This window comes from Lathyrus oleraceus, chromosome 6 (assembly GCF_024323335.1).
Source record: "Lathyrus oleraceus cultivar Zhongwan6 chromosome 6, CAAS_Psat_ZW6_1.0, whole genome shotgun sequence".
NCBI lineage: Eukaryota > Viridiplantae > Streptophyta > Magnoliopsida > Fabales > Fabaceae > Lathyrus > Lathyrus oleraceus.
The window spans coordinates 509,450,356-509,478,024 of NC_066584.1; the positions used below are offsets into that span (position 1 = coordinate 509,450,356).

The 27,669-nt window shown below is 34.3% G+C and overlaps 3 protein-coding genes across 4 annotated transcripts; all 3 read right to left on the bottom strand.

Annotated features, from left to right (window-relative positions):
• Positions 1-981: 981 nt before the first annotated feature.
• On the bottom strand, positions 982-9,975 carry LOC127098065 (uncharacterized). Its single transcript, XM_051036565.1, has 11 exons — positions 9,401-9,975; positions 8,564-8,847; positions 8,283-8,477; positions 5,137-5,483; positions 4,418-4,709; positions 3,887-4,045; positions 3,068-3,433; positions 1,947-2,012; positions 1,786-1,834; positions 1,504-1,627; positions 982-1,411 (listed from the first exon to the last, which is right to left on the bottom strand). Exons 1-11 carry the CDS (start codon positions 9,732-9,734, stop codon positions 1,300-1,302), a joined length of 2,328 nt encoding a protein of 775 aa, XP_050892522.1. The 5' UTR covers positions 9,735-9,975; the 3' UTR covers positions 982-1,299.
• A 4,586-nt stretch (positions 9,976-14,561) lies between these two features.
• LOC127098066 (thioredoxin-like fold domain-containing protein MRL7L, chloroplastic) lies at positions 14,562-17,088 on the bottom strand. Of its 2 annotated transcripts, XM_051036567.1 has the most exons (6): positions 16,921-17,088; positions 16,634-16,779; positions 15,970-16,526; positions 15,501-15,582; positions 15,287-15,398; positions 14,562-15,177 (listed from the first exon to the last, which is right to left on the bottom strand). In XM_051036567.1, exons 2-6 carry the CDS (start codon positions 16,775-16,777, stop codon positions 15,050-15,052), a joined length of 1,023 nt encoding a protein of 340 aa, XP_050892524.1. In that variant the 5' UTR covers positions 16,778-16,779; positions 16,921-17,088; the 3' UTR covers positions 14,562-15,049. The 2 variants fall into 2 exon arrangements, with proteins under 2 accessions (XP_050892524.1, XP_050892523.1); XM_051036566.1 differs by lacking the exon at positions 16,921-17,088 and having other exon boundaries at positions 16,634-16,914.
• Positions 17,089-19,632: 2,544 nt separating this feature from the next.
• LOC127098067 (F-box/kelch-repeat protein At3g23880) lies at positions 19,633-21,093 on the bottom strand. The gene has a single exon (XM_051036568.1). The coding sequence runs from the start codon at positions 20,957-20,959 to the stop codon at positions 19,763-19,765; it is 1,197 nt and encodes a 398-aa protein (XP_050892525.1). The 5' UTR covers positions 20,960-21,093; the 3' UTR covers positions 19,633-19,762.
• Positions 21,094-27,669: the final 6,576 nt, after the last annotated feature.

The window sequence follows — 27,669 nt, forward strand, 5'->3', positions numbered from 1 at the left end:
CACAAGATACCACAACAAACAAAATAACATCACAAACAAATACAACATAACTATGCGATTACAACCATCAAAACAATTTTGTGAGAAGTATACATCATCTTGTGAATGTCTCTGTCAGTTTTAATATTGACCCATAAACGAACTTCTCCATTTTTGTTGAACGCCGTATCAAGCCATTGAATTCTTCTAATTCTTTCACCATCTATAATGTCTCCATCTAACCAACGGTTCAAGGTCCTGTTAAGATGTTCAAACGTATCTACATTCCAAAGTTAGATCTTCATCGGAGGTTGCACTGCTGAAAAGATTAAATCAGCATTTCTCTTGTGAATATAAGGACACGAGTATGAATACGCAAACATTTTAAAGAAAATGGAAGGAGAGGATAAGTTGTGTGAAAAATTATGGGAGGGAGATGTCGTATTTATAATAGAGTGGTGGAGCAGTAGTCACATGTATTGACGCACACATAAAAGCACTATGTATGCGCCATTGCATGTGGCGCATTCACATGCATGCGCCATTGCTTGTGGCACCTTCACATGCATGCACCAATGAATACAATTTTCAATGGATGCGCTCATACCATTGACACCTATGTTTAATAGAAAATATATACGTCAGTCCAACTGACGCATGCTTCATGAAAGATGATTATTTCAGTAAATATTTTGAAAAAAATATTATTTTAAAATTTTAATTGAAAAAAATGATTATTTTAAAAAAAATCAAAAAATTGCATTCAAATAGGACCACACTTGGAAGAAAAAAAAACAGAGAAAAATGACAGTGTCGGAAGGTCTGTCTTACAATTGTAAAATCTGTGCTCTTTTTTCTTGTAAAGTGCTAAAAGTGAAAGATTTCCAAACACTAAAACTATGTATGTTGAAAATGTTTTCTACTTTTACAGTCAATTATCAGCACACCATCTTATTTTCTGCTTTATTTAGAAAATTGATATAGAAAAACAATAAAAGAAACTTTTAATAGAAAAAAATAGTTTTCATACCAAATAAAATTGTACATAGTTTGTGTTCAGACAAATTCAGACATTTTTAAAGATTTACTTGTTTTATTTATATATTATATTAAGATCAAAACAAGCACAAAATGTCACAGACTCAGCAAATAAGATGCATTGCTAACAGGTTTGTTTGCAAACAAGGTAATTTCAGATTTTCTCCTTGAAAGTCCAGAAATTGATAGAAATGTGATTCTCCATACTATCCAAGTGTCTCACATCACAGGCTTAGAACCAGGGTATCATATGCTTCTGGCCTCACTTAAGCCATAGATTAACTAATCACTCCATCTCTTCACTGCTTCGGCGTCTTTCGTATCTCGTTTAGTCATGTTTAGAGTCTTTAGGAAGAATGTATAAGTGAAGGCGTCTTCCTGAAGCTTCTCAAATCTACATTCATACACACACAAAAAAGTAATTGTAAGACACGCCAAATATTAATCAAGCTTTTAAAACAAAAACAGCAGTGTTATACACTTTACCTTCCCGACTTCGAAAAATGTCCAGCACCAAGCTCGCATTTAAACAACAGTATGTTATCATCAGTTTTCAAATCCCTTAGTTTTGCCACATACTTTGCAGGTTCAGAATACAAAACACGTGGATCTACACAAGGTACAAGCAGTGATATGAATATGTGTTATCACATGTAAAATCAAAATATAAGTTTCCATAAATTATTAGTAATCATTAAAAAATTAGAATGATTTGGCATTTCATATTGAAACAGTAACAATTATGTGAAATGAATCATATATGATTACCATTTAAACCAGCTGTAACAAGAATGTGTGGGTAATTCTGTGCCTTTACCTGCATAGAAGGAGAAGTTGAATAACAAAAACAAAGCATGATTCCTAAAGATCATTCCATACAGGAGAGAATAAAAAGTATACAAGCCATTAAGTGCAGGTTATGTTCTCACATTATCAACCGGGGAATATGATTTCATGTAGAAGTAGAATTCTTCCTTCCTGGGATCACCCCATTCCTGCAATAACATAAGGAATTCACCTCAATTGCCAAAAGAAAAACAAATTGAATCAACGCATATGATATTCTTTGAACTTGCTTAAATAATGAAATTCAAGAACTTTGATAGCACACGCAAAATAAAACTCAGATACTTAATAATAATTTCTGAAGGACTATAGGTGGCTATATAAATAGTGCCTCTTCTTAACTTCAGTTTAAAAAACAAATTATGACAGCTCATGTGGATTAACCGAGACATTTTCTGGTTCTATTTCATGGTGAAAATATCTTTAATGCGCCAAGTTGGAAGCTACTAGTAGTAACTTCCTGGAAACCAAGTTGAATTTGTTTTGGAAATGAAAAATGGAAGCTGACTGCAGATCCAAACCAGTTAGTACACAAAAATCATATGATACAGCAGCAAAGATTTGGTTTATTTTTCTAAATCAATTTGGTTGTGCAAAAATAATACGGCAGTAACATGTAACAGGGATGTAGCTGCAATTTCTTCTAAACAGAAAATAACCAGCAGCATTGGACAGTGAGGCAAGTGACATGAGATAAAAAAAAATAAGGGAGGTTATTGATCAACTAAAAGTAGAAGAGGGTGGTGTGACATTTAATCAGGTTTTAGGGGATGCGAGTGTGATTTCCCCTTAAATTAACACATCTGACACTCTATACAGTACAATAAATTTTTTAAAGCAGAAAACTCAAACAGATCATTTCATTTTCTTACAAGTTACAACATATTTCCCCTCTCCTACAAGTTACAACATGTCTTCAACCGATTCATCAAAAAATACTAATGCACACAATACAAGAATTATGCTGTTAGGAGAGTATTCATCAGGAAAATATAAGTCAATGCTTCTTTGACAGTTACATCTTCCCTGAAAGTGGTGTTTTCTTATGCTTCCTAGAGGCAATCATAAGCACGCTAAGTTATTATAACAAGACTATATCTATCAGTCATTGTTGTCACATATATAGTTGCTACGATCCAATTAACTTGCGAGAATCATTTTCGTATGATGGTATGGAATGGCAGACTAAGAGAAAGAAAATTACCTCCCATTCAGATGTAGTGAGAGGAATAGTTGGATCAAGCATTGTTGTCACAACGTCCACAAAAGGAACTCCAGCAACAGCAGATTTGAATAAATCTGGTCTCATATTAAGCACTCCACCAATTAGCAAACCCCCAGCACTTCTTCCATCGATGCAAAGTCTTTCCTTGGAACAGAATTTTTTTTCAATTAAATGTTCAGCACATGCAATAAAATCGGTGAAAGTATTCTTTTTCTTCAACAGCTTCCCATTCTCATACCACTGCCTCCCCATTTCACCACCTCCACGTATATGAGCTATAACATATATAAAACCTCGATCTAACAATGAAAGCCTTGATGACTTGAAACTGGGATCTATGCATATCTGTTGACAATTTAAGCTCACTAAATTATAAATTCAAGACGCAGAAAGGGACAAGTTCAAAGTATAAAGTATAAACACCAGATTCATGAATGGAATATGCTACTTAGACTCCAAATCCTTTTAACCAAAGGAATGGGCTGACTAACAAATAGTGCCCATATACAATAGAGAGAACATAACTATATAAACAAACAAATAAATAACCAACTTTGTTTGTCTAATCATTAATGGCAGAAAGGAGTCCGAAACTCATCCTGAAACAGTAAAAAAAGTCCAAGACACTCTTGCACACAACAAAACGGGATAGGAAAGAGAAAGCTAATGCAAAAAGTTCATATAAATTAAGAATTCAAGTGATAAACATTGATGTGCTGCATTGGCCAGTACAAGGAATTCAAAATTGGCATATTGTTATGTGCAATTTAATTCATATAAACAGCTACTCTTATTTACCTCATAAGACCCGTAGCCATAAAGTAGTAACGGATCTGATCCATCAAGCTTCACAAGATCTTTTCGGTAAACAAGTGACATGGGAATCAAAGTTCCATCCAAAGCACGTGCCCACTGCCTTTCAGTGACATAATGTGTTGCATCAAAACCTCCAAGAACCTGAAAGCAATAGGAGACAACTAATACAAGTATAGAGAATAAATGAACAAAATCAAGGAAATGAGCAAATCCTATCATCATCGTCATCATCATTATAATCATTATATGTGAAATGCTATTGAGTGCCTTAGGGCGCTTTATAAGGGTAAAAAATAGCAAGTTATACTTAACTTTAAATAAGTAACTTCTTCATTTAGAATCCTTAAAGAGTGCCCTTATAGCAAGTGATATGTTAGCAAGACCCTAATTATATTAAATTACTCCACAAGTCTTTATAGTTTTACCAAATTTTAAACAAGTCTCTAGAATTGAATTTCATACAACCTGATGCAAAATTGAAAAGCTTGGAGTTTAACTGCCAATTGAACTTACCGGGTCAATCTTCTTCAAAACAGAAATGCCAGCCTTCATATCATAGTCATACACAGAGCGAGGCGTCTTCAATGAGCTATATGAAAATCGCAAGATACTTGACGAAAACTCTGACTCTGAAGAATCCACTGAGTATACTGGATCGATAAAACTAACGGCCTGACCATTTTCAAGACTTCTTAGTGGTTCGCCAATAGATGGAAGGTGATAAACTGTTATTTTTGGTAGACCATTTTCTCTCTCATATGCAACAAAATGATCGCTAAAAAGTTGTATCTCCTGAATCTTCACACTAAAGAAAATTCAATGTAAGTTTAGGTGATATACAAAAGACACACACTCCAAGATTTTCAATTCTTTACATTTTTATTCATGTTAACGCTTTTTGGAATTAATTAAGGATGTTGAACGGTGATATATAAAAATAATGCAACAAATAAGTTCACTGTATAAACTCCATGGTGAAGACCAAACTTTTAATCCTCAAAGGTAATTGTATGGATTTTGAAAATGGAAGATATCTTCCGTATAAGAACTGTTCATAAAGTTCTAGTAACCCAACATTTTCGGAAAGCATTTCATTAATATTGTTGTATATCCTTTAACACACAACCTAGTGACCCCACATTCAAAAGCCAAGCATACTATCATTATAACTTACTCAATACTTTGCCCAAAATAAAGGAAACAGCTAAGCAGTGATACAAATTTTGTGCTACCTTTCTCTGTGGGGAATAAGAACTGTGGTTGAGGAGGTGTTGTTGACAGCACAAGCTACAACCTCAGAATTGAAAAATTGATCACTTCTCCTCTTAATAAAGAAATGATCTCCACGATGGCTGACAGTAGTGTCAATACCATCTACACGCTGTGTCAGAACTTTAAGACCTTCTTCAGGTTTGGAAATGTCAAGATAAAAATTGAACCTTGTAATTTTACTTTCCGATGCAACAAACAAATATTTTTTGCTCTCGGAAGCTTCAAGGTCAATAGAAAACGTATCATCCTTTTCCTCGTAAAGACAGGTATCTTTTGATTGTTCTGTTCCCAGCACATGAAGCCATGCCTGTATCAGTTAAGATGTTAGCATAACAAGAGAAATAAGATATTCCATACCCTGTGAAACAATCTAAAACCTATACACACATGAGGTAAATGATAAATGGTTTAGAAGTGTGGCGAAAAACAAAAGGAATTTGGTTATGACATACAAAATTAATTGTCAAATAAAACCTCATGTTAAGAGTCCTGGTTGGTTTAGAAGTGTGGCGAAAAACAAAGGAATTTGGTTATGACATACAAAATTAATTGTCAAATAAAACATCATGTTAAGAGTCCCACATCGGATAATATATGGTGTGAACATGTGTTTATAAGTGTGGACAGTCCTCACTCTACCAACCGGTTTTGTAGGGTTGAGTTAGGCTCAACCACATTCTTAACATGGTATTAGAGTCTCGTTTAAGATCCGGTGGACCACCTACTATGGTTTCCGCTATCAGGACCCACCATTTATTTCCACGCTCCAGATGTCCAGTCCTAGGCGTGAGGGTGTGTGTTAAGAGTCCTCACTCTACCAACCGGTTTTGTAGGGTTGAGTTAGGCTCAACCACATTCTTAACACCTTGTATATATTCAAATATCCAGAAACCATGCTTAAGCAAGACCTGGGTTGCATTTGTTTCAACTTCGGGGAAAAAAGAAACTTAATGATATCACTTTTTGGAGCCATTTTTCTTTTCTTCTCTTTTCTGAAGCGGATATTTTTTGGCTTATGAGAAAAGCACTGAAACAACTTTGTGATAGAACCTGATACCAAAACAATAAAATTTAATAGTAATTACAATGAATTTCCAAGAAATTCGAGAGTCTTGGTTCTCTCTCCCTTCCAAGAATTCTTGGTCTCTCCCTTCCAAATATAACCTCTTTCTGATTTTCAGCCTCCCTAGAACATGGTTCTGTTTCCCTTTTTATTCTGCCTAAGTTTTGTAACTGCTCCTAATAATAATAATAATAACAATAACTGTTACTCTAGTAATACTAATGGCTGCTCTTAGACTCTCTAACTGCTAGAGATAACATTTAATCAGGCTGTTCCTATGCCTAAAATCGATACTTGACAGAATAGAACAGTCACATACTTTTTTGATTCCTAGTAATTCTTAAGGTCTAACAATACTGCCCCCTAAATTATCACCTTGTCCTCAAGGTGAAAGAAATACACGGTAGGAAAAATGTATCCTCCCGGATCCCATAACTTGAAGCAGAAGGATTGAGTAGTACATGAAACATGAAGAATTTCTCCTGGATCAAATTTGCTTGCTGTCAGCGGCCCTCTAGTGAACGGCTGTTGAGGCAACGGCGATACCGGTAGTAGAATGTTCTCGTTCCTAGACTTTATCTTAGGAATATCAGTAAACACCGCCATGCTGATGTCAGGTGATTTTGACAATGGAGGTTTTTGGTCTACTAACCATTCCGGTAATGGTCTCTCATTTGGTTCTTCATTATCTATTGAATCAATTTCTGACCCAAATTTCTTGAGAATTGCATCTTTAAAATTTCCCCAAGTGGAACTTGGATTGACCGAAATCCACAATTGGTACCATGTGACGGCTTTACCACTCATCCATTGCGCAACTTTTGGTATTTGATCTTCTTCTTTACATACACTTCCTGCCTCAAAATATTTCTCAACCCTGATCATCCATCCAACAACATCCCTTCCTTCAAAGATTGGTATTTCTAATCTTAACTCTTTGAGTTCTCTTCTCCAATCTCTAATTTCTTTCAACACTTCATCAACAAGGTCAAACATTCCTTCCATTCTTGATGACAACTCCATTTTTTCTCTGTTTTTTTTCCTCTCCCGGATCAGAAGTGCTCTGATACAAGTTGATAGAAACTGATACCAAAACAATAAAATTTAATAGTAATTACAATGAATTTCCAAGAAATTCGAGAGTCTTGGTTCTCTCCCTTCCAAGAATTCGAGAGCTTGGTCTCTCCCTCCCAAATATAACCTCTTTCTGATTTTCAGCCTCCCTAAAACATGGTTCTGTTTCCCTTTTTGTTCTGCCTAAGTTTTGTAACTGCTCCTAATAATAATAATAATAATAATAAAAATAATAATAATAATAATAATAATAATAATAATAACCGTTACTCTACTAATGGCTTCTCTTAGACTCTCTAACTGCTAGAGATAACATTTAATTAGGCTGTTCCTATGCCTGAAATCGATGCTTGACAGAATAGAACAGTCACATTCTGTTTTGATTCCTAGTCATTCTTAAGGTCTAACACTTTGTTTGAGATTTTTGCTTATTTCTGAAAAGACTTGCCAAATAATTGTAAAACTTGTTGAGCAGTTTTTAATTAAGATGCATTTTTTTCCATAAAAAAGCCCAAACAGATAATCAGTCAGAACTTGTGTCCAGCTATGAAATAAGTAGAAAACATCCAGTTTCAGTTGCAAATTGAACAAATTGTAATCACAAACCCTTTCTTCTAGTTTTCAGCATCTATCTGTCTAATTTATCTTCTAACTCAATTCAGCCAGTTTCACTTCTAAAAAATTTAAAATTTAAAATATTGCCCAAGAGTTTGGACATGTGAGAAGTTGGTAGGATCATGAATCGATTGTTTGGACTTATGAAAAAGAAAAAAAAAACAATAAAAGCTCCAGTCAAAAGAATTGAGAAGATGGAGGGTACAAGATAACCTAATAATTAGAGAAAAAGTAAAACCAGGACAGACTCTTGGTGAAATCATGAAAAGCTTGGGTTGTTGTTCTTGTTTTTGAATCAGAAGTTCCGATTAGATCCAAACAGTTAAATATTGTGTCAAAAGAAGAACTCCTCACCTTGTAAGGCCTAAGAATAGTATCCATTGTTACATAAACTAGAGCATCATCACCAGCCCATTCAAGGTATGATGTTACACCAACAAGAGGCTCTCCAATTGTAGCTTGAGTCTCAATATCCATGACATAAACAGTATATATTTCATCTCCTTTGGTGTCTTCTGCATATGCTACCAACTTGCTATTTGGGCTAACCTGAAAATAAAATAAAAGCAGGTTTTTGGAAGTCAGAATACAGAAGAAAGCACGATAAAAATACCATGATAATGATATGATCTAACCTTAAAAGAACCAACACTGTAGTATTCATGTTGTTGTGCTTTGATATTCTCATCCAAAATAACATGCTCTGGAGGAGCACCAGGTCCTGTTGGCATGGTGTCATTTACAGACTGAACCTTTTGGTTATCGGATATGAGGCGTCTACAACGTTGAACATACTCCTTCCCTTCCAAAGTTTTTGTATAATAGTAATAAGACCCTTTGCGTACAGGTGCAGACACATCCTCCTCCTTTATCCTTCCCCTTATCTCAGCAAAAAGCTTATCTTCAATTTCCTTAGTTCCTAGAAAATCAAAAATGCATATAACATTATCAGAGCAACTTGAATTAACCTCCTTCAAACTTCAAAAGCTTGCTTTTGTGTGCATAGATATAGCATTAGGATCTTATAAAGCTCAGACACTGGAAACACGACACCAACACTACCGTGTCGACACCGGTAATAATTTGAAAAAATAAATAAATTAAATATAATCACAAGTATTAGCATCGGTTTTGGATACCGACACTGACACACTTTTTTCGGTGCTAGCGAGTTTGGATTTCTTAGTCAGCACTCAGTTCCTTTCGTTTTACAATATTCAATATCCAACATTAGTGTTTACTTAACAATGCCACATTGCATGATATAATTCAGAATCCAGAGCCATTTCAAACCAGTTCAGTTCTTAAAACCAAAACTGGTTCCTGTTAGGTTCTACTCTTCTAGAAGCTAAACCAGTTCGGTTGGGGTTTAGAAACCAAACCGGTGCATTGAATTAACAGAACCAAGATCTAACAACAATAAGCAAAGAAACAGTGAAAGCGACAGAGAAGATAATGAGAAAAAATTGTACCGGACATGACGGAATGTGTGTACGCATTCTCCTGACGGAGATAAGACAGTACATCGGGATCGGAGCGGGAATCATCTCGGAGCCAGTAGTAGTTGTCGATTCTCACATCATTGAAAAGCTCCATGACGTGCTCTACCTTTTTCGCCACCGGGGGAGGAAGCGGAGAGTGAGACTGGGAGAGTGACTGCGGAGGTGAAGTCATCGGACGGCGGTGGTTGTAGTGGCGAGAGTGCGCGGCGGAAGGGAGAGAAAGAGTGGAGGAGAGGAGAACGGAGAAGGTTAGAGGAATGCAGAAAAAACGGCTAATGTTTAACCGGAGATTTTGATGTAGCATTATTATAACTATTGTTATTTATTTTATTGGATTTTAATTAGTTAGTCCACTTCACCTTACTCACATTTACTAGTACTATTTTCTAAAAAAATAAAAAAAATTATGACACGATATCATGAATATGATGAGATAAAAGAATTTTCCGTAATCATGAAGAAGGAGAAAAGAAGAGTGGTGGTTTGTTTAGTACGCCACTCAACCCAGTTCGTCGTGCCTCCGTGGCTGCAGTCTAGTCAAGTATAGGGTGAAAGGGCAAATTCTCAAGTATATATATAATAAGGAAGTGGGTTTTTTTTTAATTTAAATAATTGATTTAATATTTTAAAATTGAATGGACTAGATTCGTCAAACTATCATTGTCTCAAACTATCATTTTATCAAATTTATCTCTAAATTCTTTTAAAATTTTATGGAAAAAAACCATTGTCTCAAATTTAGTTTTAGGTGATGTAAGTATAAGGGATGTTCACTGGTCTTCATGTAATACTCTTAAATTTTATGGAAATTCGAAATTAACTTTTGTATAAATTTGGACCCAATATAATATAAAATTGCATCTATTATGTATGTGTTTATTACTTATGTAATAATAAATGAGTTAATTTGAATTTTAAATAAAGGAATTCAGATTTTAATATTTGAACAAATTTTTGAAACAAACTGTAAGTATAGTTTGGGTGTATAATCGTAACAAATGGATGAAGTTGAGTTTTAATATCTGATATCACTAACGCATCCACGTTTTCATAATTATTCTTATCAGAAATAACTACAATTTGAACATAATCATCATTGTTCTTTTTTTCGAACAATCTTTAATGAAGTGGTCGGTTTTATGACAAGTGAAACATACTACCCTTGACTTGTCAAACCTCTTTGATTTGGACATCTCTCTACTCATTTTTGAGACATTCAAGCATTCATCATTGTCACCAATCTTCAAATCTTTCATCTTTAAAAATTCTTTGGATCTCATAACTGCTTGGACTTCATTCAAAGTAATAATATTTTCCTTGCCATAAAGAAGAACATTCTTGAAGTGCTCAAAGGATCTGGATAATGAGTTCAACAAGAGTAGAGTATTGTCTTCATCTTCAATCTTCACCTCAATATTCTCAAGATCATCAATAATCTTATGAAATTATGTAAACGGCTTAACTAAGAATTTGTTATATACAAATCGGAATGAGTAGTGTTCTGGATCGATTGTACCTCTCTCTATCTGACCACCTTGAAATAAAATGGTCAAAATGTATCAATTGGCCACTTGATCGCGCTTCTAGAATTTTCTCTTAGCCATGGGATTATCATGTTCCTAGTTGAAGGAGATTTAACCCTCAAGCATATCTAACTGTTCTATGCATCTCATTCTGAAAGATAGTGAGGTTGTTATTCCTCTTCCATATATATATATATATATATATATATATATATATATATATATATATATATATATATATATATATATATATATATATATATATATATATATATATATATATATGTCAACTTTTCAAATATAGCTTACATACTTATTCAACCCCATACAAACTTTTAAACTCTACAACAATTAATTGACTTTCTACTTATTTGAAATTTTTCTCTTTCATTTGAAGTAGGAAGAAAAATATAATACTTTTCTTTTCCCTTTTCTTATATATATCTTTTTTTTATGTCAACTTTTGAAATATAGCTTACATACTTATTCAATCCCACACAAACTCCAAAATAAAAATTCTGTCACCCCTCTAAATAAGGTTATAATATATTTTTGGGAGTTGTTAACCCCACCCTAAGGGGTGAAAAAGTACCCTATAAAAATTCGAAAATGTCCCTGTAATTCCAAAAATATATCTCTGAATGCACCTCGTGTCTCACCAAATGACGACTTCAGTATAACCTCATATATTTTTAAACATTTATTTCAGAGATGCATCTCCAGAACAATTTCATGTAAACCTCGTGCGTTCTTCAACGAAACATCCTTTTTTGACATAATTTGATCCGGAGATGCATCCTTGTATTTACACCAGACAGAATTCGGAGATGCATCTTTAAAACCTCACCGAATAGTATTTTTTTTACTTTGTTTTAGATGCACTAATTAAATCGGCAATGTATTATACATATGCTGTCATATTCAATTTTATATAAAGAAAACCATAAACTTTCAGAATAATATGAAAACGACATATATAAATTAATAAAATCAGATTATACAATGAAGTCAAATTAAAATAGAACCAAAAATAATGCTCATAATACAAATGTTATATACTAATGTGTATGATGGGCTCAGACCATTACCTATTCATATTTTTACAGCTACTCCTACATTTAATTTTGTTCCAATTTCAACTACTCCTACATCTAACTCTGCTCCAAATTCAGCAGCTCAACCATCACCCCACATTGCTTCTGTTCCTGTAGCTTCTGAGCCTTCTATACCTCTTCCTATTAGAGCGTCCACTCGTCTAAAACGGTCTCCAGGTTATTTACAGGACTATCATTGCAATACTAAGTCTTGTTGTACCAACCAGGTTTCTACTAATATTGTTCACCCTCTCTCTCATGTTTTATCTTATAATGCTTGTTCTCCTACTTACAAATTATTTTGTTGTTATATTTCTTCCAACATTAAGTCCAAAACCTACAACCAAGTCTCCAAGTTTTACTATTGGAAGATGTTGAGATCACAACTCTTAGATAAATAAAACTTGGATTATTGTGGATCTTCCTTGTGGTAAGGTTCCAATAGGTTGCAAATGAGTTTATAAAATCAAGTATCATGTTAATTGTACCATAGAAAGGTACAAAGAAAGGCTTGTGGCCAAAGGTCACACTTAGATGGCGAGGGTTGACTATTTTGATACTCTTTGCCCAATAGCTAAGATGACTATTGTGCGTGTTTTACTAACAGTTGATGTTGTTAATGGTTAGTATCTTGAACAATTGAATGTCAACAATGCTTTTTGCATGGTGACTTATATGATGAGGTTTATATGTCTCTTCCTTCTGAATATTATGCCACTCCTTCCAAGGTATGAACGAGTCCTTATATAGGTCGAACCAAGCCAGTCGTCAATGGTATTTCAAACTTTCGGCTGCTCTTATTTCTCTGGGTTATAAAGCTTCTCAAGTTGGTCATTCCATTTATGCCAAATCTCATGACACTTCTTTTACAGCTATATCAGTCCATGTCGATGATATTGTCTTGTCAGACACTTCCATTGAAGAGATATAATCTGTCAAACTATTTCTTGATCAACAGTTTAAGATCAAAGACCTTGGTCAACTTCATTTTTTCTTGGCCTGGAAATTGTTAGGTCATTCTTTGGTATTTTTTTGAATAAGAGAAAGTACACTCTTGAGCTTCTTGAAGACACTGATTTTCATAATTCTAAGTCTGCCATATTGCCACTTGATCCTCACACAAAATCGTCTGCCACTAATGGTGTTCCCTTTGATGATTCATCTGGCTATAGAAGGCTCATTTGTAGGCTCCTTTACTTGACTTACACAAGGCCAAAATTTCTTTTGTTGCTCAACACCTTAGTCAATATGTTTCCACTTCCTTAGTGTCTCATTATCAAGCTGCTACCCAAATTTTAAGATATTTGAAATCCTGTCATGTCAAGGGAGTCTTATTCTCTAGTCAAAGTCTTTTACAATTTCATGGTTTTGTCGACTCTGATTGGGCTTGTTGTCCGAACACTAGGAGATCCATAACTAGCTATTGTGTCTTGTTAGGTAGCTCTCTCGTTTCTTGGAAGTCTAAGAAACAAAATATTATTTCTCGTTCATCTATTGAGGCGGAGTATCGTGCATTAGCTTCTTTAATGTGTGAGTTACAATGGCTCTAATCCTTGTTCCAAGATCTTCACATTACCTTTCCTCAATCAGCTTCTATCTATTGTGACAATAGATCTGTCATCTACCTTCCATGAACGCAACAAATATAATGAGATAGACTATCATATTATCTCGGAAAAATTGCAGTCAAAATTGATTCATCTGCTCTCTGTACCATCAAAGTCACAAATGACCGATGTTTACCAAACCTCTTCACTTGCCTGCTTTTTCTTCTATGTTGTCCAAATTAAAATTATACTGCATACACCATCCAACTTGAGGGGAGCTATTACCTTTCCTTTACTTAAATTAGTTTTTACCTTTAGTTATCTTGATAAAATATTAAATTACACTTTGGACAAATATGTAGTCACTACACAGGAAATATATTTCATTCACTTTTGTACAATTCAATGAGAATGAATTCCTTTTTGATCCTCTTTTCAACAGATAAAATGAAGGGGAAAAACGTTTGCATGAGAAAATAATTTCTCAAAGGTATAAAGACAATACTCATAGGTTATTCACAAGTTAAAAGATACAAACAAACTAAAAACAACATCTATTCTCTTAGGAACATAAGCAAAAAGAGTAATATGGGAATGAAAATCTATTTAATCTACAACCTTTTTTTTTAAATTTAATTAAGGATGATTTCGATTTATCATCGATTTTAAAATTGTCCAATTTTCGCAATTGTTCAAAAATTAATCAATGATTAGAAAGAATGTTGTAATGGGTAATGGATTCATAAGTTTCTTCTGTCACTACGGGTACCAATATACACATTAAACTGTTCTAAAATACAAAAAAAAAAATATTGGAGGCTTTTTGTCAAATACCAAGAGTGCAACCTAAGATCTCAAAAGTACAAAATTGAAAACACATAGTGGTAGTGAGTTCTGAAAGAAGAAGCAACTACAAATTGTAAAATACCAATGGCATGTCGGAACAGCTAGGGGAGCGATACATGTATTGAGATGGGAAGAACAACTTTGACAAATTTTTCATTGATTGGTGAATGAATTAGTTCTGATAAAAACGAGAATGTATTTGAAATGAAGGGACACTGTTCAAAATAGTGTTGGAATATCAAATGTGAGCATAGTTCTACATTGGATAAGATAACGGGTCTTTAACTCTTTATACGTGGTGTCCTCAGACCCCTCATAACTCAAAAGTGATATCAGAGTCTGACTCGACCCCTTTCCTTGTATTGAAAGTCTTCTTAACTAAGGAGTTCAGGGGTGCGGTGTAAGTAGATCAAATTTTGATCAATTGATCCAGTTTTATGCATCAGGCCAAAAACTTCCATCCCATATAGTATGCAGTCAATGAAGCTATGCATTCATTCCCTTGCATATCTTACACAATGCCAGACTGTAAAAGGCATTGTTAAATGGAAAATTTTCAGCAATATATGCCTTGGTAGAAACTTTGAGCTCTTCAATTTTTCAAGACACTCAATTATCAATGGTAAAAGAAGGAATATTTTCTTGGAGATCTGGAATGTTTGTCAAACACGGTGGTTTGGCTCCGCGGTAGTAATAGAAGGCCATGATTTTTGACCACTCATCTGCATTGCGAATTGCTGAGAATCCACAAAATGGAAATTTGTCAGGTAGATATAGAGAAGAACAAATAAATGAAAAAGGTGAATTTCTTTTATTGATTGTTTTTTCGGTAACATAGATGAACACCTTTATCACGGAATAAAATCTTCCCTGCTTTAGTAAAGATAACTTCTGGGAAAGCCGATACTTTAAGTGCTGCAACTAGTTCAGTCTCAACAACAGCATCAAGCGCCACACACTTTCATAAGATACATAATAAATCATCAGACAAAGAAAATCATCAATGTGATAAAACAGATGAAACTAAAGGAATGATCGCACGAATTTACTAATTACTTACTCTCGGTGAGGGTAATCCGCAGTTCCATATGATATGCACAGCCTTCTCTAGTTCATCTCGAATTCTTTCATTTTCCTTTGGCCTAAAAATAAATGTGAAAAAGTTAGAAAAGATTGTTTTGAACTAGCTTTATTGTAAACATGCTAAGAGCACTCCAACTTCAAAACCATAACAGCAATGTCATAGCCGAATGCCAAGGCTATCCGCACATCAGGTTGAAAGTTAAGGGCGGTCTCTCATGTTCTTAGCATCAGAATCATAATAGATATACATAACCATCTCTTTCTCTCAAACCGCATCTCTTATTCTCTAAAAAATCGGAAATCCAAAAAAAGATACTCACTTCGCACACAAAGTATTCAGCAGGAAAACCAAATCATCTACTTACTCAAGCAACTATAGGGCTAAGTTATAGAATGTAGACGAGTATAACAAGCTAGCAGAGACTAAATGTAGAAGTAAAACAAACCTTCGATACCGATTGTGCACAAGAATAATCAAAGGACTAATGTCTTTGAACATGGTTTCCTCCCATTCCGCAGCCTTTATGTCTTTGATAGGACGAATGTAATTGTCATCTTGCCACTCTATTTCCTTATCATCATCAACATCATTGTCATCACCATCATCATTATCTTCCTTCTTTTTATTTTGGATAGTAATCTTGTCGAAAAACTGCCCGAGACTGAATCCCCAACCATCAGCATCTTGAGGCCAATTAGGATCCTCCTCTTCCACAACAAGTTGGTAATCATTAATAAGCTTTTGCATTTTCTTCTTCTTTTCTTCTGTATCTGCAACTTCTTGAATATCAGGTTTCTTATCCATAACCTGTCTAATTTTCCTCCTCCATTCTTGTCTCTCTTCAAGATTCATAGCATAAGGGTCATTTTCTTTCGAGGAAGACGGCGCATCATCTTCATCATCATCACTATCACTGTCACTATATGGTTCTCGCCCTTTTCTTTTCGAATTAGTACCATCCGATTTGAGTGCTTGAACTCTTGTTATTCTGGAATAACCAACCTGTTTTATGGAAATAGAGAAATTCAACACCATGTATATATAATATGTATGAAAATAAAAATAAAAAAGTAAACTTTAGATTGAAATAGTGAAATTCATGTACTTGCCTGCAAAGAGGGTTTTGAGAAAAGGGTGAAATTGAAGAATTTGTTGGTGGGTTTGTCCTTGTAAAGAGAAAATGAATTTGGGAAGTTGAAGTTTATCTCTTTCATTGGTGAAATGAAAGATGATAAGGGTAAAGTGAGTGCCATTTCTTCAAGCATAGAAATGAAAGTTTCAATGGTCAAAGTAATTTTTTGACGATAATAAGATTAACAATAATAATGATTTAAATTCATTGAAAGTATGGAAGAACAATAATCATAGGAACTATGTTAAGCAGCAGTTTGATTACCTTTCTGTTCTTGAACAAGTGCTTCGCCGCAGGGTTTTTTTATCTCTTTAGATAGTACCACAGAGGGTTTTTCAATTATCTTATGTGAATCACATTAGAAAATAATTATCTAAAATGACTGATTTTGATTTTCTTGAAAAGCTAAGAAACATAAATATAATTGTTTTTCAAACAAGAATTGTCATATTCAGGTTACTTAAATTAATGAGAAAGTGGAGACTTTAAAAAAAATTATTTATATTTTAAGAAATGATTTTTTTATAAATAAAAAAATTATTTTTGGCTTAAATATACATTAGGAAGATTAACATAGTTAAAACCTTAAATTTTTAAAAAGATATATATTAAAAAAAAAATTAAAAAAATTGAAATAACTTTAAATTTAAATAATTTTGATATAATTTTTTAGTAAAATAATGAAATATTTAAAATATCATTAAAAAAACTATATAAATTATTTTTTTATTTAATTTAAAAAAAAATCTAAATTTTAAAAAAATGTAATTATAGAAAGCGATCATAAATCATGAAATTAATATTAATGATTTTTTTAATCAGGATATTAGACAATGTTTCAGCTTTAAAAAAAAATTATTTCAAAAGTGGATGGTACAAAATCGTTTTTTAAAATATTAAAAGTTTTTTTATATTTATTTTTTTAAAATTGAAAGACTTGAACATCTTATAATATAAACAATAATAAAACATAGTTGAAATTACAAATTTTTTAAATAGATTATATTTTAAAAATAATTTTTATGAAAGCTATTTAAAATAGCTTTAAAATTTTTTTGAAATTTAATATCTAAATTTTTTTCAATATGATGAAATGTCTAAAATAACATTTTAAAACTAATTTCTTATTATTATGAAAAGTTTCTTTATAAATTTTTTTATACATTTTTATTATAAAAATTATTTTTAAAAAAAGCCAAAACAAATTAATAATGGGATTTAATTTTTAATGATTGTTAATCTTTGCAAATCGTGAATGAGTAATTGAAATATTCTCCTTCAACTTCAGTGAATCCTTTAGAAAACAAGATGAGCATTATACTTTTCAATTTCTCATCGTACCATTTTTCTAATGATTCGGTTCAATTGTTAAATGATTATGTTCTTCTAACGATTCAAATACAGTTTAGAATTTCAAAACGAAAATTTTAATTCGATTTGATTTTGAATAAATTGAAATTGTTCAATTTTAAAAAAAAATCTTCCACCTATTCAGTATAATTTAGAATTTCAAAACGGTATATCAAACTGTTTTATCAAATTGAAATGGTTTGATTTAAAATAAATTATCTTGGTTTGGTTCAATTGAATTGGAATTACACTCATCATCAATTTGTGCATAGAAATTAAATTGGAATTGAATTGAGGCACATGTAAAACTTGTTTTACCCAAGCCTTCAAGCTTCCCATGCCCAATTTGGAAATACAAATTGGTTCATTACAAGACAAAGACCAAGGCCTATGCAGGTGGAAGAGATGCAGTTTTTTTGCCATGATCAAGACATCATCAAAGCAGTAACTTGATACACTTATCAAATTAAAGGTCAAAAGATAAATCATAACACCATGGTGGTATTGATTCTTCTATAGGATATAAAGAATGGATCTCTTATAAGTAGCTGCAGCTCCGGGAAAAACCAACAGTGAACAAATTGTAAAGCAAAACATTAGGGAAGCTTCAGCCACAAGACAGAAAGCTTGGACAGAATTGAAATCTCTCAACAAACAGAATTTTTCTTTTTTTTTTATAATTGTATTACTAAAGTAAGAGTCGAGTTTCTTTCATGGTGCAATAAATGATTACCTAAAACAAAAACCACAGCGTCAATGAAAAAGACTGGAAAAATATGACAGGATGCATCCGCAAGATACTCAATAAAAAAATGCAAACAATCCGGCAGAAAGAGTCCCTAATCCTCTATTTAGTCCTTTGCATAAGGTTCCTCCGGTAACCATAATCAATAAATATGAAGCTATGATCATAACACATGATAATAATGATGTTACTGGGAAATGAGAACTGCTTTAGTTTCAAAGCCGGACCAAATTTCAAAGAATGAACCACTTTTCTTAAATCATCTTTGCCAACTTTTCAAATTGTTCTTCCAACTAAACCCAGAAATCAATTCATTTTATCAGAAATGCTGAGAGTCAATGTTAAGTGGAGAAAACCAACCTTCTATAAACTGATTTTTGTCATATTGGAGGCCTGAACCTTACATTATAATATTCATAATAACTAATATTGAAGTCAGTGTTGAATTGATTAAATTTTTGGAATTGAGAATGGCTACCACATGTCCACATGTTTATCCAATGAAATATTCTTTTTTTTTCAACATTCTGGTTGACAGAAAATTAGATCCGCATTCATGAACAAATAAGAATCTTATGATATTGAATCAATTGGGATCCCATTCCTTAGAATCTTAGTTAGTGACAATTCACATGTAAACGAGACAACTGATAAAAAAATGCAAAGTTCATACCATTAGCAGACAATTACCATACCAAAATATTTCAGAACCTAGAATTAATAATTGCAAAGGACTTAATTTATTCCAACTTTAAACATTCCATCGCTATGTGATATCGAATTAAGATTTGTTTGAGAGCGACGGTTGCATAGCAACTATTTAATGTGAATCAAACATAATGGCAGGTTGTAGAAACCAACAAAAGATATATAAAACAAAATTGGGAACAATAGAGTACATAATAAGAGAAAACCATTGTTACAATGTGTTATGTCATAGCAACTTCTAAAGCCGCATATTAACTCATGAAGTCAGTAGTAATAAGAATAAGCATAATCGAAACACAACAACTACAATGGTGATATCAAACTCTCAACATACACTTTTTGTGTCATTTCACCATAGATGTTGTTTTGAAATTTAGGAATCTTAAAAGTATGATGTATGGAATCATAAACAACCAAACTATAATTCCTCATCTTCAAACACTCCATAAGTAATTGATCATCCTTTGAAACATATAATGCCCCGATATATCCATGAAAACCACATTCTCTCATGTGAGGAACACTAAACAATTTAATCCAAGACTTTTCATTACCATATTCCTTCATAATCCAAATATCAGAAAACCTGTCCCCTCTGTCAATGAGGAGGGATAAACAACCCCTCAATGTCCCTAAGGTCATAGAAGAGGTTCTGTATTGCGCATCAAAGGCAGGCAGTGCAAGCTTTTGAAAAGACTCTTTCTCCAAATTAAGAGAAACAATTAAAAATGCACAACAAGTAGAATCATATGTCAACCAATTAACATAGTCATTCACAAATGTTCCCGATCTACGCCTAGGAATGAGGTCAGGGTCTGGGAAGCCTGGAATCATTCTCCAATAATCAGTACCCAGAGTATGAACATTGACTTCTTTTTTTCTACTACTAGTATTAATAGCAATAATCTTATAATTATTGGTGAAACCATCATACACTAATGTGTATGTGATTTGGTCAAATCTTTGGTCTGAAAATTCCAAAGGAGGCAATATCTTAAATTTTCTAATAGAAGGATTACATAAAAGAGCTAAAGAATTATCTATCCTAAAACATAACAAGCCGTCACATGCGGAAGTTTCCATATAATGATCTCCTTTGTTACGAATCTCTTTTAGAGGGTACCTGAACTCCATAGGGGATGCAGAGCTGAAGAGAGAGGTGATCGGGGAATGACATATAACAAACTCAGGCGATTTGTGCGCAGAGCTCATGATAACATGGTGGCGGCTGTGGCGGGAGGTTGACAACCGAAGATGCTTCTTGGCAAAGTTGGAATCTCCGGAGATAAGAGAATTCCATGACCTGCAGACGCAACAGAATTGAATGAGCTGTTTCACGGGAAGCCTACACAGTATTCCTTCCACCAGATCGAAAGGAAGATGGAGTGATGTTAGCGTTGATTGGGGTTGTTTCCTCTGTCTAAGCGGTGATGTTAGCGTTGATTGGGGTTGTTTCCTCGGTGTAAGCGGTGATGTTAGGGTTGATTGGGGTTGTTTCATCCGTGTAAGCGGTGGTTTGTTGGGGTTGTTTCCTCTTTATAAACGGCGGCGGCGTTTTGGCCATATCCTTCGCCACCAGCCGCAGTATCAAAATCCTAAATGAAAAGTTCAGCCGACTGAAATTATAAAGATTTTGTTAACACTTTGAATTTTTAGTTGAACTAATTTTTTTTTTTACCAACAAATTAATATTTATTTTACATTATTTTTTAATGACAATATATGAATTTTTTTAAATGACCATGTTTTTAAATAATTATATTTTCAAAAAAAAATCCTCAATCACAAAATAATTATGGCATTTAAAAAAATTATTTACTTTAGAATATTTATCACTTTATTTCATCAATGCAATTTTATTTTTATTTTTTATTGTATCTTTTAATTAATATTTTATATTTATTATTTTTTCATTTTAAATTAATATTAATTTTAATATATCAATTGTTGATAAGGATATCTTGATAAAATTATTTTTTTCTCTTATATTTATTATATATTTTTTAATTTGTAAGAAAGTGTCAAATATGACACTTATTTTGGGACGGTAACGATAATATCAATTTAATCATGTTTCAAACAAAAAAATGTGTTGACAAGTGGTGTAATCAGACTCATTGGCGCATGCATATAACTTTTGTACACAAACGCCAACATGCATATAGGTCATGCCATTGGATGTGGCTAGGGGTGTTCGCGATAGGGGTGTGCAAAAATATGGTCAATCAAACTATATTACTAAACTGAATTGCATTGCACCATAAAATAACTGAACCACTTGAATGATTTTTTTAAAATAACCATTTAAAAAAATTGAAAATAACACATATTTAAAAAAAAAACAAAATAATCACTTTTAGAAGAGGATCTGCCACAAGAACTGGCGCATCCCCTAAGCTAGCAAAGGAGACGCCCAAGGCATTGGCGCATGCATTGGACTCCTCATGAGGAGGCGCCAATGCTATTGGCGCATGCATTGACCCTCATGAGGAGGCGTCAATGCCCCTGGCGTCTTAGTGGTGCATGTGGTGTATGTGTCAATTCATTTGGCGCATACACCCCTTGTATTATTTTTTTAATTTTTTTTGAATTTTTAATTTTATTTATTTATTAAATAAAAAAGAATAATGTAAAAAAGTTATTCATGTGGTAATAATTGGTTACATTGAACTGACAATAAACTAATGATCTACCCAATCAAAACGTCCCCCTGTTCCACATCCAGGTGCGTTAGTTTGTCTCCGAGGTCTCCCACGATTTGCTTGAGGTGTTTGAGGTCTTTGTGTGCTGACCTGATCGAACGATGGCTGGTGGGAAGGTCCGGCAGAAGTTCCAATGGTATTTGATAGATGTGTCATCATTTCTTCCTAATATCCGAAGGGGCTCTGGCCAACGACGCTTCCGTAATGGAGTTCGGTGTCCATGTCATCGTAGTTAGGTCGTTGGGGTTGGGTGGATTGGGGACGGTAAAGTTGCCCAAATTGGACCATTGAATCGTTTTGGAAACGAAGCAATGGTTCCTGGGACGTACTATAGTTAAACAATGGTTGTGTGTTTTGGTGATGGGATGTTTGAGTGGTCATTGGTGGGGGGGATACGATGAAGTGACTCATATGAATCATTTGGACTATAGACGGTTGTGGTTGCAGGGTTTGATTCTTGGTTTTGTGGTTGGGTGGGTGGTATGAATGGATTGCGACATTTAATGGTTGGTTGTTGGGTGGATGACATGAACGGGTTGTGAGGTTGGGTGTTTGGTTGTTGTGTGTATGTGGTAGGTTGATGTTGTGAGGTTGGTTCTTCGGTTTGGGTGGTTCGACATTGGTGTTAGGTGGGGAATTATTGTGGGGCGTACGATGACGAAGCTAGTTGGCATCCATCAAATACCGCGACTCAGATACAAATTATTGAGTTGTTATCAACCTAAACCATGTCATATATTGTTGAGTTGGTCTTGCACCATGGATGACTGGTTCGTTTAAGATGTGTTTCCATTGACGACACATCTCTTTTGCAAAGTCTCTCCATTCAGAATAATTTTATTGTGCATCAACCCTTTTTTTATGCCAATTCCCCAAACATGTGGGAGGTTCTGGAATCTGTTGTTGCATGCTGAACTGTAGTTTGACCCGATCACTCTGGTGTATTTTCACCGTAGTGTCATCGCTGTCTAAACTGCAACATCGTCATGATTCACATCATGATCAAGACCCATATATGGTCTCCAGATAAACTGTAGAACAATACGAAACAATTAGATGAAAAATAATTTGATAAGCATTTTTAAATTAAAATATAGTTGTGTAGGAGTATTACATCGTCATGTCCAATATGGTCCAATAGATTGCGATGGAATACAATAGCGTGTTTCAGACACCTATTATAGTTCATCCCCCTTACTGACCACCTTAGATCAAAAAAAGTGAAAAATATTATTTACTGTTAATTATAATATAAAATATAATTAACTAAATGGTAAAATGTTAGACTTACTTAGTTGCAAACGGGAACATGAATGAGTTCTCGTTTATCGAGGCGAGCGACGACATTCTTGACCAACCCCAAGCTTGTAGCAAATACGCACATGAAAAAAGTACAGGTATTCTTTTTTGCAGTTTTACACATTGCACTATATAGATGGGTGAACACAACTGAACCCCGACTATATGTGCTTACCTTATTAATGTTGCGTAACAAAGGTAAATACATAATATTTACTGAATTACTTGTACTTTCTGGAAACAAAAAATTACCACCTATAATCATAATATAACACCGAACTTTAATTATTTTCTCGTACTCAGTTGAATCTTCGGACAATACTATACTGGCATAATATTGTTTAAGGTATTTTAAATTTATACCTTGCCCCCTTGCTTGACCATATGATTCTCCCTCAGTTTCGTCATCTAACAAAGGAGCATCCAATAATTCATTGCAGATAGAGTTGTCTTGGTTAACTCTACCATTCACGGTCTTTCCATCTATATCGAGACCCAACAACATGTATACGTCCTCAAGTGTGACGGTACACTTACCGATCGGAAGGTGAAATGTGTGGGTCTCGGGTCTCCACCGCTCCAACAAAGCAAGAATGAACTTGTAGTCCACCGAGTACGAAACAATGTTGAGGAGATTTCCAAATCCACATCCTCTAATATATGGTTCTATCAAAGGATCGTGGGGTACATATTCATGTACAAGGCATCTAAAATGCTTTGGATCCTAATAACAAATAAGTAAGAAATGCAATAAGAAGAAGAAATACATAACACAAACATATATAACAAAGGTATACGACTTAAAAACGGAATAAGTAAAAAGAGAGTGATAACATACAAATGTCGAGATATTCTCGAGTGTTCCTCTGTGTTCATCACCCATAGTTAATAGAGATATAATTTGATGTTGCAGAGCTTGAGTGTGGCAGAGAAATAGTGTGACAAAGAAAGAGTATAGACGAGTAGTGTTGGAGATGATTTGATATTGTGATTTGAAGGCTATTTATAGATAGTATGTTTGTAACCTACAAAGCATGGGATTGGTTGCATGCAATGACAAAAGACAAAAGTAGACTAGCATTTATCTTAGGCGCATGCATGTGAAGAATCACATGCAAGGAAGAGGTGCTCTTCCTCTTGGCACCTGCATGTGATTAGTCACATGCAAGGAAGAGGCGCCCTTCCTCTTGGCGCCTTGGTGTAAATGAATGGAACGGGCGCCCTTCCTCTTGGAGCCCATGTTGCTTTATGCCCTAGGGAATGGGCGCCTGTTTGGAATATTAGGGCACAAAGATTCCCTGGGCGCATGTGCATTCTTGTCACTCTTGTCACTGCATGCATGGTCAAGTCTGTACAAACGAACCAAGTCATCAATGCGTTCAATGTTTATGCTATTTAGGTTGTGCGGATTAACAACTTAGCAATGCATTCAATTTCAGTAAAGAAAAGAAAGTTAGATTTTTAAAAAATGTCTTCCACACAATATTACATGACCAGTGCCCATATCGAAGGTGAAATATTTGATCACCAGTTATTCGTTTTTTGTTTTCGAAACACAGAGGTAACTCGGTTTACAATAAATCGACGATCAAATTTTTTACATCTGAAACAAAGAATAGAAAATAAATTGCAGTGCAGTAATGTGGGTCAAATCATCTATGAAAATCCGGTTTGATTTGCAGAAAACCAGGTGAAATTTTATCAGAAGAAGATTCGAGATGATGATGATGTTCAACATATGTTTGTCAGTCACGAACAATCCGATTACAATTATATAGAGTTATATATATTACTACATCAACAACAAGTGTCTTAGTTCATTGATCAGTCACAAGTGTTTTGTGAAACTGATGACGAATAAGCTTAGGTGAATGTTCCAAATGACGAAAGAGAAGAAGCCGAGATCATGGTTGATTCAATGGTGAACACTGATGAGGAACAGGAGCCAATATCATCTACTCGTGTATATTGTCCACCCTAACACATGACAAGGTTGAATTTGGGTTCTGATGAATCTTCATCAGATATACGGTACAATCCTTATGTGCAAATGCAAGGATCTTTGAAATAAGGAGACACATTTCGCACAAAAGAGGAATGTGTAAAAGCCATTAAGAAATTACACATGCAACTATCAGTTGATTTTAGAGTTGACAAAATTAACGCATTGAGGTATAAAATTTATTGTCCGAATGAGCACTGCCTTTTTAGGTTGTCAGCTTCGTATCGGAAGAGGAGAGAGTCTTGAGAGATTGGATCAATGGGTCCAGATCACGCATGCATGCTGACAAACCCAATGCAGGATCATCGAAAATTAAGTTCTCAACTAATATGCAATGAAATATTGTTTGTCATTGGCGACAATCCGTCGTTAAAGGTGAGTATAATAATCTCGCATATTAGGGCAGAGTACGAGTACACTCCCTCATATAGGAAGGCATGGATAGCTAGGACAAAGATTGTTGAAAAAGTAATTGGAAATTCGGAGGAGTCTTACAAACAACTTCCAAAATATTTGTTGGATCTAAAACAATATGCTCCCGGGACTATTATCAAGTTAGAAACCTTACCCGCGTATACACCAGACGGGACGTGTGCTGTTGGAAATAGAATATTCCACCGTCTCTTCTAGGCATATCAACCATGCATCGTAGGTTTTTCTTTTTGTAAACCAATTATACAAATTGATGGTACATGGTTATACGGGAAATACAAAGGAACGTGAAATTCTGGTGTAGTCAGAGTTCAGATGTTCAACTCCATATCATGACATCTGATCTAACATTTTTGCAAATACAGCACGACAGTTATATAAATTATGATCCAGTACTCATATGCATACATTCACAGATGTTACAACATCTGCTAATGCAAACACAGGAAAGAAGAACATCCAGTTCTGTCCATCTAGTGCAAACACACAGTAGAGATCAAACATAGCCCTTATGTTTATTTATCCTGCCCAGTTATCAGCATGATGTCTCAACATTGGTGTGAACATCACCTGTCCCAACATTACAGATGAGTGAACTGTAACAGATCAGCCAGTCCATCAATATCAGCAGTCAATGATGAATGTCATAACATTCTGTTTGACATTCAGACTGCAGGCTATGTGTCATGTCTGTTATTCCCTTCATAAACAGACTAAAACCAGACTGAGTTATAACAGACAAAATATAGTGTGCAGAAGGTAAAAACACAAGCAATTGTTAACCCAGTTCGGTGCAACTCACCTACGTCTGGGGGCATACCAAGCCAGGAAGAAGATCCATTATCAGCAGTATTAATTCAGAGTTAAACTCCCCCGTTTACAACTCTTCACTTAATCCCTACCCAATGCAATCTATACCTGGGAACTCCTAGATAGAAACCTCCAGTTTCCATTCCTATCACTACAATTACAATGTAATGTTAAACAACTTGAACTTGCTTCACAGCTTCATTCAAGAACAAAATCACTCTTGCCTACAGGCTTTGAGTTACAAATACTCTCAGCTTTGAACACTGAGAAACACATGGTAACCTTCCCCACAGATTAGGAGGTTTACCCCACACACACCCCTAAATTTTCATTCTAGGAGGCTTACAAAAACTAGGTTACAATAAGCTATTTATAACCTAATCACCCAACTGGATTTGGGCCTTCAGAAATCGCAGCAAACTTGTTCTTTGCTGTTACAAAGTCAGCAGAAACTTTCTGCTACAAACAAGGTCTTTAATCTTTTAGTTCCTAAAATATCTCAAGACCTCCACAAATAATGCCACATAGGATTCTAACTAATTTCCACATATTAGTGTGCTAACAAATAGGCTATTTGTTAGGTTCCTTAATTGTAGCTTGGTTGTTGGTTTCCTGGATTTTAGCCTGAGAAAAATGCTGAAGCAGAAAAACTAAACAACCTACAATATAGCATATGCTGTCAGGAATGAATGTCACAACATTCAGTTTGACTTCCAAATCATTAACCATATGCTAAGTCTATTTTTCCTGAAAATAGACTGTACAATTTGTTGTACTGTACAGAACCAATCTGTCCATACTTCAGTATCAGCGTGCATTAATAAATGTCAAAACATCCAATTTGACATTCACACATAGAGCCTTACATCAGGTCTGTTATCCTTTTGATAAGCAGACTGAGTTGCATACTGAAATGTAGCAGAAAACCAATCTGCTTATTGTTCAGTATATGTTGTCAATGATGA

Coding starts and splice junctions, on each gene's coding strand:
- LOC127098067 (XM_051036568.1), bottom strand. CDS start 20,959: ATGAAACAACCCCAATCAACCCTAACATCACCGCTTACACCGAGGAAA.
- LOC127098065 (XM_051036565.1), bottom strand. CDS start 9,734: ATGCTACATCAAAATCTCCGGTTAAACATTAGCCGTTTTTTCTGCATT. Junction 1,835..1,946: donor CATATTCCCCGGTTGATAAT/GTGAGAACATAA, acceptor CCTTCTATGCAG/GTAAAGGCACAGAATTACCC. Junction 1,628..1,785: donor TGTTACAGCTGGTTTAAATG/GTAATCATATAT, acceptor TACCTTGTGTAG/ATCCACGTGTTTTGTATTCT.
- LOC127098066 (XM_051036566.1), bottom strand. CDS start 16,789: ATGCTTGAAGAAATGGCACTCACTTTACCCTTATCATCTTTCATTTCA. Junction 16,527..16,633: donor TCTCAAAACCCTCTTTGCAG/GCAAGTACATGA, acceptor TCCATAAAACAG/GTTGGTTATTCCAGAATAAC. Junction 15,178..15,286: donor GATTTTATTCCGTGATAAAG/GTGTTCATCTAT, acceptor GTGGATTCTCAG/CAATTCGCAATGCAGATGAG.